This window comes from Natator depressus, chromosome 1 (assembly GCF_965152275.1).
Source record: "Natator depressus isolate rNatDep1 chromosome 1, rNatDep2.hap1, whole genome shotgun sequence".
Classification (NCBI taxonomy): domain Eukaryota; kingdom Metazoa; phylum Chordata; order Testudines; family Cheloniidae; genus Natator; species Natator depressus.
This window is the reverse complement of record NC_134234.1, coordinates 59863545-59884597: the sequence shown is the minus strand read 5'-3', so window position 1 is coordinate 59884597 and position 21053 is coordinate 59863545. Positions and strand designations below refer to the sequence as shown.

Genomic DNA, 21053 nt, shown 5'->3' with positions numbered 1-21053 from the left:
GCTGTGTTTATTCAGCAGGAACTCTGAGAAGTTCTTGTGTGGGGTGGGGGCAGGGGGGCTCACCTATTCTGGTTTGGCCTAGCAGTGCAAGCCTTTTGGGCCCAAAGTGCTTTGTGACCCATTTTCCATTCTGAATGGTGATGTCATGCCCTAGCCATTTCTCCTCATAGTGGAATCAAAGAGAAAACCCTTTCAGGCTCCCCCAAACAGGCTTTGATGCTGTCTATAACACGCAGTCTGACACACTTTTATTACAGTGTGAGTCCAAAGGACCACTGGATTTCACTCTAGGGCTAGAAGAACGGTACTCAAACTGCGCAAACTGACCACTTTAATGAGGTTGCCAGGGCTGGCATTAGACTTGCTGGGGCCCGGGGCTGAAGCCCCACTGCCTAGGGCCAAAGGCTTCAGCCCTGGGTGGTAGGGCTCAGGTTACAGGCCCTACACCTGGGGCTGAAGCCCTTGGTCCCCCCTCCTGAAGTCATGTAATTATTTTTGTTGTCAGAAGGGGGTTGCGGTGCAATGAAGTTTGAGTGAACCCCTAGACAAGGAGATTAAATCTCTGAAGAATTACACTCTCAGGAGCTAACACTATATCCCGGCAGCTTGAAGGAGGAGAAATGTATGTGAATTGGGGCTGTGCCGCTGTTCTCCTCGCTTTAATGTAACTCACCTCACTTGCTCAGTTTTGATGCTGTGGCTCAAACTCTGCCATCATTTCCACTGGCAACCCCCACGCCCTTCCAGCTAGAGGGTTGCCTCTGTGTAAATGACAGCAGCTGATGGCCTCATATTTTCATTACGATTTTGCCCATACGTTAAAAGGATCTGATCCTGACCTAGTGAAATCAGTGGGAATCTGTATGTATTTGTACCTTATACATGTGCAGCATTTCAATTAAAACTAAATACATGTTCTCTGTATATTTGTGTTTGTATGAGCGAGTGAGCTGACTTGCGGGATAAAGAGAGGGGAATGAAATGGAAAATCACAAATTCACAAGATACAACACGGGCAGAGAGGCAATCAGGGAGATCGCTCTGAGAGCTGATAAATGGCCCCCAAATGAGGAGTTCAGATAGTTTTTATAATTCAGCCTATTTGTCAGTCTGAATTTTTGTCTAGTTTAAATATAAAGAAATTGATTCTTACCTCACCGCTACACAAAACTGACCAGAACAATGGCCGGTGAATGGCTTAGCAGACATGTTACATTATGTGTCAAGTATTAAAAGAAATGCAAAACAATAATACACCCCAGCTAGGCTGCTCTGGAGCACAAATTGAAGACATGTTTGAACTGGTCTATGTTAAAATTAGATGGCACAAAAGTGCGTTAGTTTTATTTTGAAACCAAGGGTTTTAAAAAATGTACTGTAATAGTCATTTATTCTATATAGCCCTTAATTTCTCTCTACAGTGAAGCACCGAGCAAAGATATCCCCTCTCACAACAGTACAGCTATAAATCACGGACCAGATCCTTGGCTAGTGTAAATCAGCTACACAATTTACACCAGCTCAGGATCGTGGCCCTAATGTTCCCCCCAAAAAACTTGTACCAATCCCAAAAGAAACCTGGAGTGATTATGTGTTAACTCAAAGAACTGAAGAAAGGCAGAGGCAGATCAACTAAGTGCATTGTAAGTTGTGATCATGGAATGAGAAGCACATGGTTAAGCAATCTTAAATTTTAAGATTACTCAGAGGCAGGGCATTTCCATAAACTCATTCTCATGGTGAAAATAGGATTGTGACTGTGATGCTTGCTTCTCTCTGGGATTTGCTTTTCGCTGCTGCACTATAATATTTCTCGTTCTGATCCATGATTGCTACTGTGGCCCAATTGCCATCGGAATACGAACAAGTGTAGGTGGTGTGATATGACTCCAGTTGGTGAAAACATTAAAAATGAGGGACCATTATTCTACAATCACAATTGTAGACGAAGAGAGTGAGAAGGACTGAAATAAGGGAAACAAATGGCTGGAATGCTTCTGAAAACAAGAGGAGCCACCGTTGCGTTCTTAAAGCGACTGCACAAGCATTTCCAGACCAGAGAGACAAAGAAGAGTAATGGAAAGACAGCAGGAGAAAGAGGTGGAAAACAGAGGCTTAAGCCTAGGGGGTCAGTGGTATTTTACTGCTGCTAGGAATTGCTGTGTTACAGTGTTGTAAAAATCATACTGCTTCATGATGGATGAAAGAGCAATGTGTCTGGAGGCAAATACTGGGAGGGTAGTGGCCTTTATGGATGTGTTATTACAAAAGCTATTTGCAATGATTTGTAACAGCCAGTAAGACATTTAATGTATCCAATAATTAGTTTCAACACAGGGAGGACTTGTAAAATTTAAATCAGCACACGCTTGCTTCCCCATGTAAGAGATTAAAATGAAAAACTGATATTTATGTGCTGCATTGATGTCTTTCATTCCCTGGCTTTTTTTAAGGTAAACTTTCTGGGAGCGGGGGGTTGGAAATTAGGATTTGATGACTTAAAAAGCAGGGATTCCTGTTGCAAACAATCTATCATTAGATATTAGGGTTTAGTCTATGGAAGAAATTGGTCATCTGAGCAATGCTTTATGGCCTGGAGCATTCACTGGATATGAGAAACAAACCAAATGCAAGGTTGCCACGAAGCCAAATGATACTGGCCCTTGCAATTGCCATTCCGATGCACAGACTAATATACAGAGCCTGGGCAAAACAAATTGGGAGGTAAAAGCCAGGAATGGTGGCATAACTGGGTTTAAGCCAACTGATAGCAAGGGGGTAGCAATAGACTGAGATGTGTAACTGGGGTAATGAAACTCTGAAATTCTGAACACTCAGAATTACTGGCAATTTGCCCAAAGACCTCAGTCTACAATGAATGTATATAAAATGGAGCAGACAGCAGCTACTGTCCTCTTTAAAGAAGGCACTCTCGCTACAAATACTAGCATGTCTCGGGCTGAATGGCCCTTGCCGCAGCTCACAATGGAGTACCATATGGCCTGTAGTCTATGAAGGTTATACCTCTGGATTAAGTCTGAGGGTGGTGGGCTGCCTTTGGTCCGCTGTCGCTATCTCTTAAGTGGAGTATGCTGATCGGTTTTGGCTCATAGTTACCTTGTGCTCCCCTGTTTGTTTGTTGTATGAATGTGTTGGGTCCTATCTTATGCACATAGAATCATAGAATCATAGAATATCAGGGTTGGAAGGGACCCCAGAAGGTCATCTAGTCCAACCCCCTGCTCGAAGCAGGACCAATTCCCAGTTAAATCATCCCAGCCAGGGCTTTGTCAAGCCTGACCTTAGAAACCTCTAAGGAAGGAGATTCTACCACCTCCCTAGGTAACGCATTCCAGTGTTTCACCACCCTCTTAGTGAAAAAGTTTTTCCTAATATCCAATCTAAACCTCCCCCATTGCAACTTGAGACCATTACTCCTCGTTCTGTCATCTGCTACCATTGAGAACAGTCTAGAGCCATCCTCTTTGGAACCCCCTTTCAGGTAGTTGAAAGCAGCTATCAAATCCCCCCTCATTCTTCTCTTCTGCAGACTAAACAATCCCAGCTCCCTCAGCCTCTCCTCATAAGTCATGTGCTCTAGACCCCTAATCATTTTTGTTGCCCTTCGCTGGACTCTCTCCAATTTATCCACATCCTTCTTGTAGTGTGGGGCCCAAAACTGGACACAGTACTCCAGATGAGGCCTCACCAGTGTCGAATAGAGGGGAACGATCACGTCCCTCGATCTGCTCGCTATGCCCCTACTTATACATCCCAAAATGCCATTGGCCTTCTTGGCAACAAGGGCACACTGTTGACTCATATCCAACTTCTCGTCCACTGTCACCCCTAGGTCCTTTTCCGCAGAACTGCTGCCTAGCCATTCGGTCCCTAGTCTGTAGCGGTGCATTGGATTCTTCCATCCTAAGTGCAGGACCCTGCACTTATCCTTATTGAACCTCATCAGATTTCTTTTGGCCCAATCCTCCAATTTGTCTAGGTCCTTCTGTATCCTATCCCTCCCCTCCAGCGTATCTACCACTCCTCCCAGTTTAGTATCATCCGCAAATTTGCTGAGAGTGCAATCCACACCATCCTCCAGATCATTTATGAAGATATTGAACAAAACCGGCCCCAGGACCGACCCCTGGGGCACTCCACTTGACACTGGCTGCCAACTAGACATGGAGCCATTGATCACTACCCGTTGAGCCCGACAATCTAGCCAACTTTCTACCCACCTTATAGTACATTCATCCAGCCCATACTTCCTTAACTTGCTGACAAGAATACTGTGGGAGACCGTGTCAAAAGCTTTGCTAAAGTCAAGAAACAATACATCCACTGCTTTCCCTTCATCCACAGAACCAGTAATCTCATCATAAAAGGCGATTAGATTAGTCAGGCATGACCTTCCCTTGGTGAATCCATGCTGACTGTTCCTGATCACTTTCTTCTCATGTAAGTGCTTCAGGATTGATTCTTTGAGGACCTGCTCCATGATTTTTCCAGGGACTGAGGTGAGGCTGACTGGCCTGTAGTTCCCAGGATCCTCCTTCTTCCCTTTTTTAAAGATTGGCACTACATTAGCCTTTTTCCAGTCATCCGGGACTTCCCCCGTTCGCCACGAGTTTTCAAAGATAATGGCCAAGGGCTCTGCAATCACAGCCGCCAATTCCTTCAGCACTCTCGGATGCAACTCGTCCGGCCCCATGGACTTGTGCACGTCCAGCTTTTCTAAATAGTCCCTAACCACCTCTATCTCCACAGAGGGCTGGCCATCTCTTCCCCATTCTGTGATGCCCAGCGCAGCAGTCTGGGAGCTGACCTTGTTAGTGAAAACAGAGGCAAAAAAAGCATTGAGTACATTAGCTTTTTCCACATCCTCTGTCACTAGGTTGCCTCCCTCATTCAGTAAGGGGCCCTCACTTTCCTTGGCTTTCTTCTTGTTGCCAACATACCTGAAGAAACCCTTCTTGTTACTCTTGACATCTCTTGCTAGCTGCAGCTCCAGGTGCGATTTGGCCCTCCTGATATCTTTCCTACATGCCCGAGCAATATTTTTATACTCTTCCCTGGTCATATGTCCAACCTTCCACTTCTTGTAAGCTTCTTTTTTATGTTTAAGATCCGCTAGGATTTCACCATTAAGCCAAGCTGGTCGCCTGCCATATTTACTATTCTTTCGACTCATCGGGATGGTTTGTCCCTGTAACCTCAACAGGGATTCCTTGAAATACAGCCAGCTCTCCTGGACTCCCTTCCCCTTCATGTTAGTCCCCCAGGGGATCCTGGCCATCTGTTCCCTGAGGGAGTCGAAGTCTGCTTTCCTGAAGTCCAGGGTCCGTATCCTGCTGCTTACCTTTCTTCCCTGCGTCAAGATCCTGAACTCAACCAACTCATGGTCACTGCCTCCCAGATTCCATATTGCAAGCTCCTCAGGACAGGGGCCACCTTTTGTCTTGTGTTTGTACAGCACCTAGCGCAGGGCCGTAGTCTGTGATTGGGGCTCATAGGTGCTGCTGCAATACTCAATAATCAATCAAGGCTGGACTGGCCAAATGAGTACCCAGGAGCAGTCACAAGGACGGCAGGGCTTCTTTCACTCTGTAACCCCCTCTCCACCCACACAGCTGGGCTCCCCCAAATCCCAGTGGCACATCGCTCCTCCTCTATGACCAGCTAGCAAGTGGCTCAGCTCCTTCCCTAGGAGAGCTGGCACCACTGCAGCTGGTGGAAGTGTGCCAAATCTCCAGCTGCTCCTGCCTGCTTAGCTATCCTCACCGCTGAGACTTCCCTACCCCAAAAGCCAAGGTGGTGTCCCCAGTCACTCATCATTAGGCCCGGGCTTCCTGGCTGTAATCATTAGTACTGGCTGGAAGACTGTCTAACAGTACTTGTGCTCACCAGATGAGCCCATTCCTATGGTAGCACGTGGCATAGCCGCGGTTTGTGAAGAATGCTTGAATCCCTGAGTATGTGTGATCCTCTAGGATGACGTATATAAACTGTCCTTCCTTGACATACACGATCAGGAGGGCAATGTTACCTGATGGATAACTGCGAAATAGTTAAGGAAAACCCTCCCCTCAAAAACAACACCCCCCACACACACACAGCTCCTGCAATAAGGCAGATTTCAGTGGAACACCACCCTCAGTAGGCTCAAAGGGTCAGGTTCTTGGCTGATTTTAATCAGCACAGCACCACTGCAGTTACTGAAGCTGCTTTACACCAGCTGCGGATTTGGCTCACAATGTTGAGACCTAGTTTATCTGTTAGTACAGGCGGAAACTCCTAGCCAGAAAAATCCTCAATTATATCATTCTGAAATTTGACCCACTATTTAAAGGAATACATCTTTGCGAGATACAAAACCTGACCTGTCCCATCTGGAAAAAGAAGAAAGAATTTCTGCCCATCAGGATAATATCTTCTTACAGGGTCACGAGCATGACAAACCTGTAGAAATAAAGTGATCTGGTGAAGAGAGAAAGCGTGGGGCGAGGAGAGGAGTTCCAGGCCAAATACCCATCAGGAATTTTTCGCCATTGTGTATGCAGCGCATGCACCCCCAACTAAAAATCCGTAACAATGTGACAGAGAGACTGAGATTCCAAATACAATATTCACAAACAATTTCTCCTCCAATATTTGCTCATCTCCAACTGGGACCAAAGCATTTGGCCCAATAATATACATCTATAGATGCTGTATCTCCCATTTTGCCCTTGAAGTTGGTTTTGAATTAAAAGTCTGCTAACTGACACAGGAGACAACACTCTCCATAGTTTATATTTTACACGTCTTATGTACACAACTCGGCTCTCTTTCATTTATATTAGTAGCCTTTCCCCGATAATATTTTGCCAAGAGGCTTTCTTTCCATCAGACACACAAGTTAATTTACCCTGCAATGTACTGACAGATGATTGCAGAGAAAATATAAACACGTCTTCACTTTGGGGCTGGCTCCAAGCGCTGCATGAGGTTGAGCGCCATGCTTCCTTGTAGGAATGAACAGCAGAGCCATTTGCTTCTCCTAGAAAAATGCCGAACTGTTTGCTTTGTTAGTGGGGAGTGGGGCGAGCGGGAGCAGCTTTGCCGTCTAGCATTTTCGCATTATTAAAGCAACAGCTAATTCTGAAATGCAGAAAGAGGCCTTCCCCACTATCTCTCTCTCTGGGAGATTAGAGCTCCACCTCAGTAGCTTCCAGGCTTATGGCTTTCTCCTGCGTGAAGTGACTGATCTTGGCCATAACAAGAGCCCTAATTTATAACCAGCCGGAGGACGTATATTTTGGCTCTGCAAACTAGCTAAAAATGATCTCCTGGTTGTGAGGGGGTGGGCGGGGAGAAATAAATGTTGCTCTGGCTTCCATTTTTCAAAGACTTTTTATAACACGCAAAAGCAGACAGTTCTAGATAGGAGGCTTTGTCATGCACATAGCTCACGGGGGAAAGTAGTATAATGGATTTCTAGATCTACAATAAAAAAAACATCCACTGCTTGTGATGTAAATCAAGGTAATTTTCATGTAAATTTATGGGCTCTGTAACATTTTCTGCTTTGGAAAGCAGGAGGGATTTCAACATAGCAGCCCAGCCCTTGTTCACAATGCAGGTTTGGTGTCGAATACCTTCTACTCCCATTGTCTTCCATGGGAGCTGGGGGTGATCGGCACCACACAGGAGAGCCTCAGGCCCATGGAGTGGCAACTTATCTTTGGGTATTGCCGCTTCTTCTTCATGTACGCGCAATGTGCCTCAAGTGACCAAGATTCATCACCAAATTTGGTTCGCTGGTTGGATCGTTAGCTTCCCCAGCTCTGGCCGGGTACTGATGGGGAGTGTGACGTACTGGAGACAATAGGATTGAAACTCCTCATGGAATAAAGGGGTTACTCAACAGGAGCCCAGCCCTAGATTATTGGCTGTAGTTCTGTGACATGGATCTGAAGAAACCCTTGCCGGGAGTGAATGAAGGAGCAGAGGTGTGGAATCAGGAGGGAAAAGCCAACATATCATATTGCTACCTTCCTGTACATAAACTGGTTTCCAGTCCAGTGTAAATCATTGGCTTTTGCTAATACATATGTCTACACAGTATACATCTGTTATAAAAGCAGTTGAACACTGCCAGCAAATCACATCCCAGTCCAGAGGCACATCCTAGTGTAAATGAACAGGCTCCCTGCATAACTTTCAGCTGTGCCTGCTTATGAAGCACCGCACTCAATTCAGCTTCAAAGTTACCTCTGTCCAGACAGGTCTGCTGTTATCTCGCTGTTTGCATTGTGAAACGGTGGGGAAACAGACTACAAGGAACCAGAGGGATACTGAAAGGAGGGATCCTGCATATCTCTGGCTCCCTGCTCTGCTGTTTGGCTGTGGTGGTTTTGTGTTAGGTCTAGGTCATATATTTGGTCCCTGCCAGATGAAGAGCTCTGTTACCTGTGTCTCGCTCTTACCATGGGTGGACAAAATAAAAAGTCCTCTGTAACTCTGAAAAATTAGCTACCATGCATGTGAAATTGTCTCCCCCCCCATACACCTATTTTAAGAATTCAGAAGGGAAATCAAGAGTATGAGAGCACTGGTCTGAACCAAGCACACTGCCTAAGAGCAGCTACTGTGCCTGCTTTGATCCACCTCCCACCCCTGCTCTGCCAGTGCTTCTCAGTACTAGTATGCAACATCCATACTATTCCCTGTCTGGATCTCTAGTGAGAGACACCACTACTGGAGTCAAATTGTGACTAGCCTCCTGTGTAGAACTGGAGACAGGAATCAGACACTAGTGCCGTGCTCACTGGTGAGCGATGCTAGGATTTGAAGTTGGCTCTCTAAAGCTTTCGAGCTATACAGAGCTCTTCTTCAGGTCTAGGTGAAGAGGAGCTCTGCGCAGACCTGAAGAAGAGCTCTGTATAGCTTGTAAGCTGGTCTCTCTCACCAACAGAAATTGGCCAATAGAAGATATTACCTCACCCACCTTGTCTCGTGGGCAAGTCATGTAATTTTGCTGTGACTCAGATCCCCTTCTGTAAAATGGGGATAATAATAATTCCTTTCTCTCAATTGTTGTCTGTCTATTTTGACTGTAAGGTCTTTCGGAGCAGGGACTCTCTCTTAATGGGTTTGTACAGTATCTAGCACAATGGAGGCCTGATTTCTGTTGGGACTGCTCGGGGCTAGTCCAGCACAAATAAATTAACAATAATAAACCATGTCTCTGGGCAGTTCATAGAATAGACAGTATCCTCCTGAATCTTTCTTTTGGGGTAGAGTGACCAGATAGCACCTGTGAAAAAACGGGACGGGGTGGGGAGTAATAGGTGCCTGTATAAGAAAAAGTCCCCAAAAACGGGACTGTCCCTTTAAAAATGGGACATCTGGTCACCCTATTTTGGGGTTGTACTTTCCACAGGCAGGAGGGTTCTGTATGCTAGTTACAGGATACTTGCAGTGTACTCACCTTACCAGCCTAGGTCTGGCACAAGCCCCTGAACAGACGTGTAAAGTGGAGTACACAGTGGCGAGGGGGCTGAACAGTTGTGCCGACTCACAGAGAGCGGTGTTCTCTCTAAAGCAGAGGCTCAGCGTATTCATCTCACGGTTCGAGTGAAAGGTTTCGTGTCACCATCCCACTTTTCTAAGTCCCATTGAGATTTTCTGTCACAGGTGTTGCTGCCCTTATAACAACACTTTCAAGAGATGTTGCTGAATAGACAAAATCTCGTGAGCATTCAGAAAACGTACTTATGTGGAGCAATAGGTACTAGCATCAAAAGAGAATACAGCCGTCAGGTTATCATCACACACCTTTAAGTGCTCTGCTCTGAACGCTGCATCCAGGTCTTCAGAAGTTTGAGACAGTGCTGGATTCTCTTCTTGGAATTGCGAGAATTGAAATGAAATTTTGGTCACTGAAACAATTTTAAAATGAAGGTGTTCAGGGAATTCAGTGCAGCTCAGCCTCTCAAAGCTCAGAGTTAGCCCTAATCTCATCTATATCGTGGCGCTTCTGTTTAAGGGTAAACCAACTGCAAGGAAACTTTAGGGGAAAACCTGACGATGAGCTCTATAGGTCTGTCTACACTGCATCTGGGAGTGAGCCTCCCAGACCAGGTCCACAGACTTGTGCTAGTGCGCTAAAAATCGCTGTGTAGACGTTGCACCTCAGGCTTCCGAGTGTGGGGGGGGAGGGCGGGCACTGAGAGATTGAGTGCCAGCCTGAGCTGCAGTGTCTGTACAGCAGTGTTGAGCATGCCAGGGTGAGCCCTGCTAACACAAGTCTGTGTATGGACCCACTCCCAGGTGCAGTGTAGACATACCCCATGAGTCTGTGGGAGAGTTTCCCAAGGGGAGCGATGAAAGCTTCATTGCTTAGGGTAGTTAAACTAAATGGCCAATATGCTATAAAATGTTCTGTAGGGAACAATCCTGCCCTGACTAGAAGATGGATTACAAGTGACCTAACAGGTCTCTTCCATCCCTGTCCGACACGATTCTAAATCAAACACAATGACTAAAACAGTACCATGGTTACTGTACTTACAGGCACCAAACCTCATATGCCGCTCATACAGTTCCCTGTATTTATCAAAACCTCTCTCTTGCAACCTAAGGACAACAAACAATATATTTTAAAATCACACACTTGTTTTTGGCTAATGACAACCTAAACAATTTCAGAAAAACATGTGACATTAGGTCATGATGTCCTACCTGCCCATTTACATATATAAATAATTACTCCACATGAACACCCCAAGTCATGTCAACATTGTTGTCTGCCCAGCAGGGCCTTCTGTGAGAGGCAACACTGAGATGGGGTCCAGCAGGCCTATGGGATCCCTCTGCCCCCTCCAGGAGCCACTGTCTCTAGGTCCAAAAGAAGAGGCTTTATTGCTTGTCCACATACATAACCACATGGGAAACTGAGGAGGAATTCTACATGCAATGCTCCATCAGTTACGCTCTAGTGTATTGGTCAGGAAACGTAGTGGAGAGGGACTCCTGATTCCTGCAAAGGGTTCTGGATAATGGGAGAGGGTAAAGAAGTCACCTGAGATTTTTCTCCCAGATGGTAGGAGAACCTGACCACGCCCAGTGATTTACACTGGGTGGCTCCAGTACAGGCCCCAGTGCCTTACTTTTTGCAAGGAGGCCCTGCCTTTTGATGGGGGATCAGAAGGAAAGTTAAATGCCCTAATGCACTCGGGAGTACCCCCTTTCTAGCACCTCTCACAGGGTTATGGGGGCGGGAGGGAGAATCCACAATGCAGCCAACAATACAGCGCCTGCAGAGTGGGTTTTGAGAAATCTCTCTGGCTGGACTGCTGAGTCGGGCTTACTCTGTCAGCCTTACCCTGGTTGTTTGTTGCAGTCCCTGTAGGGTCGGGGTCTCTTAGACGGTAGTTCTCTTTTTGGCTTCAGGAGTCCCCACAGCAGTCTCCTGCTTAGGGCATTCCTGTTCTTCGCCACCCTGAGCTGACTGCAGTTTCCTCCTTTTTAAATGCCTTCTCCCCTTCCATACATGATTGACAAGGCTGGAGAGGCGGGGCTAGCTCTGTCACTAGGGCCTCTCTGGCACTTCCTAATCAGCATGGGGTCTCACAGAGACACTTACTGTTGCTCAAGTTTCTTTCTGGTGTCACTTTCTAGCATTGTTTGTGAAAGGTGAGGATGAGGAGCAATGTCAATCTCTTCGTCAAATGAGTTGCCTTCCATCAGCTCCTTGATCACACACTCAAACACTTCCTTGTACATCCTGCAGCACAAAATCTACAAAATACACCAGATGTGGGAACACAATGGGACCAGCCTACAGGGAACTGGTAAAAAGTGTGATCTTTTCCACACATGGCTTCACATTCCTCCCAACAGGCAAGCAGTCTGAGATTAGCCAAGATCATGAGTGATGCAGGATTTTCCCACTTCATGTAGCTTTATTAATGCCAGTAAACCAGGTTCTCTGCTTAGCTCCATTGCACCAGCTGTGGATCTGGCCTGTTTGTAGAATCATTGAATATCAGGGTTGGAAAGGACCTCAGGAGGTCATCTAGTCTAACCCCTTGCTCAAAGCAGGACCAATCCCCAATTTTTGCCCCAGATCCCTAAATGGTCCCCTCAGGAATTGAACTCACAACCCTGGGTTTAACAGGCCAATGCTCAAACCACTGAGCCATCCCTCCCCCCACTGACTCCCCGCTGCTCACTTCCAAGAATCCCATGCTTCTGTCTCGCAAGCTACAGCTCTTCCTCTTGACTGAAGCCAGGCTGTCTCCCTCCAACTTTGCTTCTCTGACCATCCACTCCTTCAGTGATCTCTTCCCATTCCCTCCTCAACACCCATGCCCAAAAGGTGTTCCTCTTTTCTCCCCCTTGCCTTCTTAATCCAATTTCCTATCCACTCCAAATTGCTTGTCCTCTCAACCCTCCCCAGGTATTTCCCCCTTAGCCCTGCTTCTGCCTTCCTTCCCAACTCTGATGTCTGGTTGTTGCCCTGCTTCAGACATAAAAATTATCACTACAGCATATAGCAGGAGCTTTCTTCCTTTGTCTCCCTCCCCTTTCTGTAATGTATCATACTACATTTATGGAAACTCAGGCTCAGATTAAAAAGGCGATTTGCTCATGTCCTCAAGTCCATAGTCGAATCAGGAACAGATCACAAGAGTCCTGAATCTCAAACCTTGCACCTTGGACACTGGACCAAACTGCTCCCATTTTTTGTTGTGGATTTTCCCTCCATTGGTATAATTCACAATGATTTTGGGGTGACCCTGTCTTGTGTCCAACTGCTGATGGCAGCAGGAATTCTTAGGGATGCCAAATTTTCTTCCTTCCAGGGTACTACTTGACCAAAGTATAATCCTGAATATATTACAAAGGACCTAGCAGTTCCCTCACCTCCACTGTCCTGGTCTATGTTTGGAACTGCCAGGGCCTGGTAACTTATTGGCTTTGCTGCTGGAAGATTACCAGGAAAAGATAGCTTCATTGTTTAAGTAGCACAGCTACTCACAGTTTCCAGTGGTTGTGTCTCCAGGTCTTCTACTGTTGGGATGGGCTTTGCACCAGCCTTACAAAACTCACAGCTTTCATATCCTTCAGCAATGCGATTTTCCTCAGAGGACAAAGGAAATGGTGAAGAACATTAGCTTTTTTTAAAAAAAATTAATTGTACTTGAAGCCTAGCTGCTCACATGAGAAAATCACGGTTCTCTAAAAAGAGTCAAGTTTGCATCTCTCCAGAAAGACCACTATCAGTCAGGTGCTGTCACGAGGATATCCAGGAAGTTCTAGGTTATGTGTGACAATCTGTATTCCCAAGTGAATTGCTGATTTTTACTCCTTCATCAGAGCTGGATGAAAAGTGCTAATTGTGTTTTGTGGGAAATTTGCGGGGGGGGAGGGAGTTTTTTTTTTTTTGATGAAAAAAATGAAAACCAGTATGATCACGTAGTCTGATCTCCTGGATGACACAGGTCAAAGAACTTCCCCAACACAATTCCTAGCACAGAATTTTTTAGAAAAACATCCACTACATTTAAAAATGGTCAGTGATGGAAAATCCACCACAACACTACGTAAATTGTTCCAATGGTTCCTTATCCTCATTGTTAAAAATGTACACCCTGTTTCCAGTCTGAATTTGTTTAGCTTCATCCTCCAGCCATTAGATCACATTATACCTTTCTCTGCTTAATTGAAGAGCCCATTATTAAATGTGTGTTCCCAAAATATTTTATAGGTACTTATAAACTATGATCAAGTCCTTTAACCTTCTATTTGTTAAGCTAAATAGACTGAGCTCATTGAAGCTGTCACTATCAGACATGTTTTCTAATCCTTTTATCATTCTCCTAGCTCTTCTCTGAACCTCTTCAGATGATCAGCATCCTTCTTGAATTGTGGACACCAGAACTGGACATGGTAATCCAGCAGTGGACACATCAGTGCCAAATATAGAGGAAAATTAACCTCTCTCTATTCCTACTTGACATTCCTCTGCTTATACATCCAAGGAGTGCATTAGCCCTTTTGGTTACAGCGTCACACTAGGACCTCATGCTCAGCTGATTATCCACCACGATGCCCAAATCTTTTCTTGGAGTCACTGTTTCCCAAGAACATGTCCCCCGTCCTTTAATTATGATCTACATTCTTTGTTCCTAAAAAGCTTATGCTCAAATAAATCTGTTAGTCTTTAAGGTGCCACCGGACTCCTTGTTGTTTTTCTAGAAAGAATAGTCTTTCAAGAAATTAGAACTGACAAGACAGTCTGTACATGGCTCTGGAAGAGCTGTTATCATCTATCATACAAGTCTTGACATTTAGATGAATTTGTTAATGAAGTATTATTGTTACTAGTGTATTGCCATTATGGTCTATAATGCTAATGTGTCTGCTCTGCAGGCAAACAAAATCCATGTAATAAAATCCTTTCAAAATATTTGTTGAAATAAGTTACCGCCATAAACAGGAGACAGCTTTCAAAAATTATTTTCATATATACACATCATGGATGGACATTCCCTTTTGGTCTGCATATTTCTTTGTTTAGCTTTAAGCTAACAGCTCTTTTTAACAGCCAAGTCAGAACTACAAGATCCTGAAAGTAAGGGGTGAAGAGAGAATTGATATATAACACATTGGAAGGAATCACGATCATTACAGCAGGGGAGCCCAACTTTGCCCAACAGAGGGCTGTAATGGGAAGCTGACAGAAGAGTGAAGGCCACAGCTACAGTAAACTACATAGCACAGAGGCTACTGTTCAAGATGGAGCATTGCATGCTGAGACCAGAACCTCCATATTAATGATGAGGCTTCCTTGCACTGTGTGGGCCTGATTGGGTTTTCTCCTCGGCCACCTCTGAACTAGAGCAATGTAAACATCCAGACACAAAAAAACCCCCAAGCCCCAGTTGAAATGCTGGTGGAAGTAGAAACAGAGAGATAACCAACTCGCCCTCTTTCTTGTCTTTATTTTTAACTGGGCGATGGCTAAGCAAATAACACTGCAAAGGAGGCAAATAAGATTGAGTTTGACAAGCTGAAATACCAGAGGGTCTGACATCGGTCTCCTTTTAAACTTGGCTTCACTTTGAGAAGCTGCAAAACCAGCGGGAGGATAAGGAAGACATTTCGACACATCACACACCCACATGTTTTTCATCAGGTCACATGGCCCGAGAGCCATCTGCTGTCTGAGTCAGTAACACCTACTCTTTCCTTTTCTTGTCAAACTGCTCCCGTTGTTTTGATGGTCAAATGTAAATCTCTCTTACAGGGAATAGCATTTGCCTCTTCAGCAATTTTTGGTCTACTGTCAGGAAAGCAAAGCTAATTTCCTTTCCCCTGGACACTACTCACAGTTTCAGGAGTGTCAAAATATCCCAAGAGAGCATTTTTCTGGAAGCTAGATGTCTTTTCTGAAAGGCATCTCACCACAGACCTGACAAATCTTACACTACCTGCCTGGAAATATAACCACATGGTATTAGTGGGGTCAGGGAAAACAAGCCCTGCCTAAAATCCTCTCTGTTACTGAAGAGCCTTTAGATTAGACGCACTTTTGGTGTAACTCTGTGGAGATCAACGGAGTTATACCAGTGATGAATTTGGCCCTCTGTTTCTATGTGTCAGGTGCATGGAACTTTCCATGAGCTCCTTTCCGATTTTCATCGAGGAGCTGCCTTCCTTTGTCCCTCTTTGTTCTGAGAGAATTTAGTACTTGTCAGAGGTGGTGAAAGTGATGCCCCACAGGACACCATTTATCCACAAACAACACTGCAACCTTCCCCGCAAAGCCGACCCACAAAAGAATGCAAAAATAAACATGCCTCAACCTTAACCAGACGGGACAGAACCTCTGTGTGGGAGAGGATCGTTCACTTTTAATGCTCATTCAGTGGTCGGCCCCCCTCTGCGCTGAGACTGATGAAAAACCTGCCCGACTGAGAGAGGATTTTTTGACGTGAACATTTATCCAGCACAGACTGGACTGAGATCCACACACCCACTTCACACAGGCCACCAAACAGCATCAGGGAAAATGTCACAGCCCCATCCTCAGCTGATGTAAATTGGCAGAGCTCCACCAAGTGAAAAAAACTCACCAATTTACACCAGTTGGCTGTGAGTCTCTACCAGTACAGGTTGGGTGTGGAATGGTGACAGACAGGCGAAAGGCTCTATTGTCCGGTTACCACTCCCTTGAGTCATGCAGCTTCCTCTTTATAAATGACTGGTGTATTCATTTTAATTTCTCCATGGGCCTCACCTCATCTAGGAATAGGGTAGTTATTTTCAGGTCATCACGAATCGCCTCTTCTGAATTGGGCTCCGGGGCTTTTTGTACGAACAAGACAAAGACATGAATTAGCCTTCACTCACTGTGTAGAAATGTTGTGACAGTTGCATCAATTGTCAATTCACCCACAGAGGCACTGGAATCAAAAATTTCAAACCTGACTGCCTACGGTTAGGCTCCCACATCTATTCTTAGGCAGCTCAATATAAGCGGCCTAAATCTCAATGGTGCTGAGAAGCGTCTGTTGATTTCTATAGGGTCTGTGGGTGCTCGGCGCTTCGGCCTATTTAAATCCATATGTAGCCACCTAAATGTAAGTGCTTAGGTTTTCAGATGTGGTGTCCAACTCCAGGCATATTAACAGGGCCTGATTTTCAAAAAGTGAAGAATACCCTCTCTCTGAAAAATCATCTCCCCCCGCCAATCTTAACAAAAAGTCACTTGTCACATGGATTTAGAAACCTAATTTTAGGAACCCAGGTGTGGACATTTTGGCCTTGGCGAGTAAAATATAAGGAAACTTTGCAAAGAGGGTGTAATAATTTATATGCACTTCTGAATTTCGGTGTATAGTATAGAAGAGGGATTATAAAAGTGTTTCATAGTAATAAACTGTATACTAGACTGCAAGAATTGATGAAAATGAGATATTACAGTATAATACAAATGTCTTATTATGGCAGGCCATAAACTTCTATATAATAGTTTTTAAGAGCATGATGATGCAGAGAAAAATAAGAACTATAAAATCTGTGTCAAGAACAAAAATAAGTTAGAACCAACTTTACCCAGATTATTAAATAGCTAAGATATCATCCAAATTGTCACTCACTAGTGCCCCTCTGCTAGGTTTTTATAAACTGGAGAGAGGGTGGATACTTTATATGCATTCTCAGGTAATTTTAAGACAAGTAATTTTCCACATTAAGGCAGAGTAGTTCAAGTGTGGCCCATGAAAGCCTACACTACTGCCTATCACCACCTTTATCTTTAATACAACAGCCTGGATCAAGGAAATATGGCTTCTCAGATCCTGATGGAGTGTTCCATTGCAGTGAATCCATAGGTAGAGACAGCGGATGATATGGACACATCCCACCCACAGACACAGAGGAAGCTGGGACTAGAACTCTTGTTTTCCTTTAACTCCTCCCAAAAGGCCTCTACCAAAGGAAAACTCTGGGAACTTCTATGGGCAGCATGTCACCTAGTCTCACTCTAGGCCAGCCACTAAAGAACAGCATCACTTACTCACAATACACTACTTTATACTGGGCCCTGCAATCTGTTGGGGCCACGTCTTTGTATGGAAGATGAGGAGGGCAGCAGTGTGGTGTTTTTATACTATGGTAATTAATGGGAGTCCCTGAGCAGACTTTGGTTCCTCTGAATAAAGTGACAAACTCCTGTATGTTCTGTATGCTTCCTGTAGCTTCAGCAAGTGATGCATTAAAAAGACAGTATCCAGAGGTGAAAGTAAGCCGGTACAGCGTACCGGTAAGAGCCGGTGCGCCGTACCGGGACCGGCTTTCCTAGAGGGCAATTTAAAGCCCTGGGGTAGTGGTGGTGGGGCTCTGGTGGGGATTTAAAGGGCCCCGGAGCTCCAGACCCCACTACGCCCCCGGGGTCCTTTAAATCTCCGCCGGAGCCCTGTTGCTGAAGCTCTGGGGTAGCGGCGGCGGGGCTCCAGAGTAGATTTAAAGGGCTGGGGCGGTAGCGGCGGCTGGAGCCCCGGAACCCTTTAAATCCCTTATGGAGCCTGGCCGCTGCTACCCCAAGGCTCGGGCAGCAGGGCTCAGGCAGGGATTTAAAGGGCTCAGGGCTCCAGCAGCTGCTACCACAGCAGAGCCCCAGGCCCTTTAAAGCTCTGCCACAGCCCAGAGCCCCAGGGTAGCGGTGGCAGCCAGGAGCCCCCAGGGCTCCTCAGTGCAGTAGCAGCAGCCGGAGCCCTGGGCCCTTTAAATTGCCCCCGAGCCCCGGGGTTCCCAGCCACCTCTGCAGCTGGTAGCTGGGGGTGATTTAAAGGGCCCTGGGCTCCCAGCCGCCACTACCGCAGCTTGATTTAAATCTTGATTTAAAGGGCTTTGGGATTTAAGGCCCTGCCTCTTCCGGTCAAGGCCATGCCTCTTCTGGTTGAGGCCACGCCCCCTGCTCAGGACTCCAGTGTACCGCTGAGTCCTCTAACTTACTTTCACCCCTGACAGTATCCAAACAAACCTATGGGATCAGAGGAAATCCATAAAATCCAAATCCCCCTTTCAGAGACAGTGGCCTCCCTAAATACCTATATTAGAGAAAAAATAACTCCGAAACACACCTACTCATAATCCAGGAGCATACACGTTACACTACATGCAGACATTTAATATGTACATCCTTTGTGAGTGGATAGATGCCCTGGCAGTGCTCGTATTTCTGAATGAGCACATTTTATGGAAATCAGGTTGTATTCCCTCAACCTTGCTTATATCATCCTGTTTACCATCATTGCAAAGTAGCATTCAGACAGAACTGGCTCCTGATCAGCTTATTATTCATGGTTACATGAATGACGGCGTAGGAGGTGGAAAGAACATAAATAAAATTGGCTTCACTAGGTTATCTCAACCTGTATTACTCATAGCAGCTTTTCCCCTAGTAAATTAAAACAAACATGCACGCAGAGGCTCTAACCATACAACATGCGAGGGCCTCTTTTGGGACAAAGCCTCAACTTCTTCGCTGCAGGAACCTGTACTTATTTACCTGTGTGCTTTTGTAGAACTGTTTTAAAACCATATGTCTTACAAACGAGCATTCCAACTTCAGACCTCAATTTCTTCAAGGTATAAGAAATGAGCACAAGGGATCCGGCTATTACAAGATAATCACACCTCTGGGGAAATTACTGGGCTCACGTATCTATGTTCCACAGATCATGATAATCTCATTGGGGTCGGTTAGCCATCAGAAAAGCTTGTTAAACCAGCGTGGCTTGTCAAGCCCTTGTCATTCAGAATGCTTACCAGGCTGTCCTAGTTTATAAGGATCTCTGGATCCCATGAGCTTCCTCAGCTGGCATTTTGCACCAGTGTTTACAACACAAACACAATATTTATCTCCTAAAATCTATCATTTTTAATCTAATTTTTTTTTATAATTTAACGAATGCAGGACCCAATTCTGTTCTTATTTGCACCAGTGCGACTCTAAACTGACTTCACTGGAGTTACTGCTGATTTACATGGATGCAGGAGGAGAATCAGGCCCTCTTTAAGACTGATTGATCCCGAAAAGAAGGGATCTCTGCAGGGCATAATACATATACAGAGAAAAAACAGGTGGTGACCTGTGAAAAACAGAATGGAACTTCCCTCCCTGCACCTATGATTATTATTAGTAGTAATTATTTCTATTATGGAAGAGCTCAAAGGCTCCAATCAAGATCCGGTCTCCCTTGTGCTAGGCACAATATAGTCGCAGACAGGGGTCTCTCCTGAAGACCTTACAGTGCAAATAGACAAGACAGAGAAAACCAATATACAAAGTTCAAACAACATGTCTGGGATGATGTCCTGTGATGCTGGGTACATGCCGTGTTAGTTACAAACCTTCCCCCTCCCTCTCTCCAGGTGCCACAGCCAGTCTGCTGTCCCAGCGTGTTGTCTTTCTATACAACTCAGATATGGTGTGAAAGAGAAGAAGGAAAGGGATGACAAAGATTTAAGCAATATAAGCCCCCACACAAAAGTCAAACAGCCCTCCTACAAACCTTAGCTCTTCAGGGCAGGGACCAGTTTTTTTGTTCTGTGTTTGTACAGAGCCTAGCACAATGGGGTCCTGGTCCATGACAAAGGCTCCTAAGCATCACTGTCAAACTAATAATCCATAATAATGATGAATTTTGGGGGGGTTCCTTCCCAGCCCACCAGGGCCAAATTGACATACCAGCGGTCTGGTTACTCCTCATGCTCTAGCACCATGTGGTATGGATAGGGCCCTACCAAATTCATGGTCCATTTTGCTCAATTTCACTGTCATAGGATTGTAAAAGTTGTAAATTTCATGATTTCAGCTATTTAAATCTGAAATTTCACAGTGTTGTAATTGTAGGGGTCCTGACCTAAAAAGGAGTTGAACATAAGAACATAAGAATGGCCATACTGGATCAGACCAAAGGTCCATCCAGCCCAGTATCCTGTCTACCGACAGTGGCCAATGCCAGGCCCCCCGGGTGGTTGCAAGGTTATTGTAGGGGGGGGTTGCGGTACTGCTACCCTTACTTCTGAGTTGGTGATGGCAGGGCACTACCTTCAGAGCTGGATGCTTGGCCAACAATCGCCACTGTCCCGTCGCCCAGCTCTGAAGGCAGCGCAGAAGTAAGGGTGGCAATACTGCAACCCTCCTAAAATAACCTTGTTACCCCTCTGCAACTCCCTTTTGGGTCAGGACCCCCAATTTGAGAAACGCTGGTCTCCTCCCTGAAATCTGTATAGAATCATAGAAGATTAGGTTTGGAAGAGACCTCAGGAGGTCATAGTCAAACCCCCTGCTTAAAGCAGGACCAACCCCAACTAAATCATCCCAGCCACGGCTTTGTTAAGCCGGGCCTTAAAAACCTCTAAGGATGGAGATTCCACCACCTCCCTTGGTAACCCATTCCAGTGCTTCACCACCCTCCTAGTGAAATAGTTTTTCCTAATATCCAACCTAGACCTCCCCCACTGCAACTTGAGACCATTGCTCCTTG

The 21053-nt window shown here is 45.4% G+C and overlaps 1 protein-coding gene across 1 annotated transcript in view; it reads right to left on the bottom strand.

Moving 5' to 3' along the window:
- Positions 1–21053, bottom strand: part of ERICH6B (glutamate rich 6B) — a 48776-nt gene that overhangs the window by 4342 nt on the left and 23381 nt on the right. Inside the window, exons 7-13 of the mRNA XM_074961054.1 lie at positions 16295–16362; positions 13031–13132; positions 11633–11787; positions 10559–10623; positions 9823–9926; positions 6374–6462; positions 5908–6060 (exon numbers count right to left, since the gene is read on the bottom strand). Coding sequence (XP_074817155.1) covers positions 5908–6060; positions 6374–6462; positions 9823–9926; positions 10559–10623; positions 11633–11787; positions 13031–13132; positions 16295–16362 — 736 coding nt within the window. The remainder of the gene's footprint in view (positions 1–5907; positions 6061–6373; positions 6463–9822; positions 9927–10558; positions 10624–11632; positions 11788–13030; positions 13133–16294; positions 16363–21053) is intronic.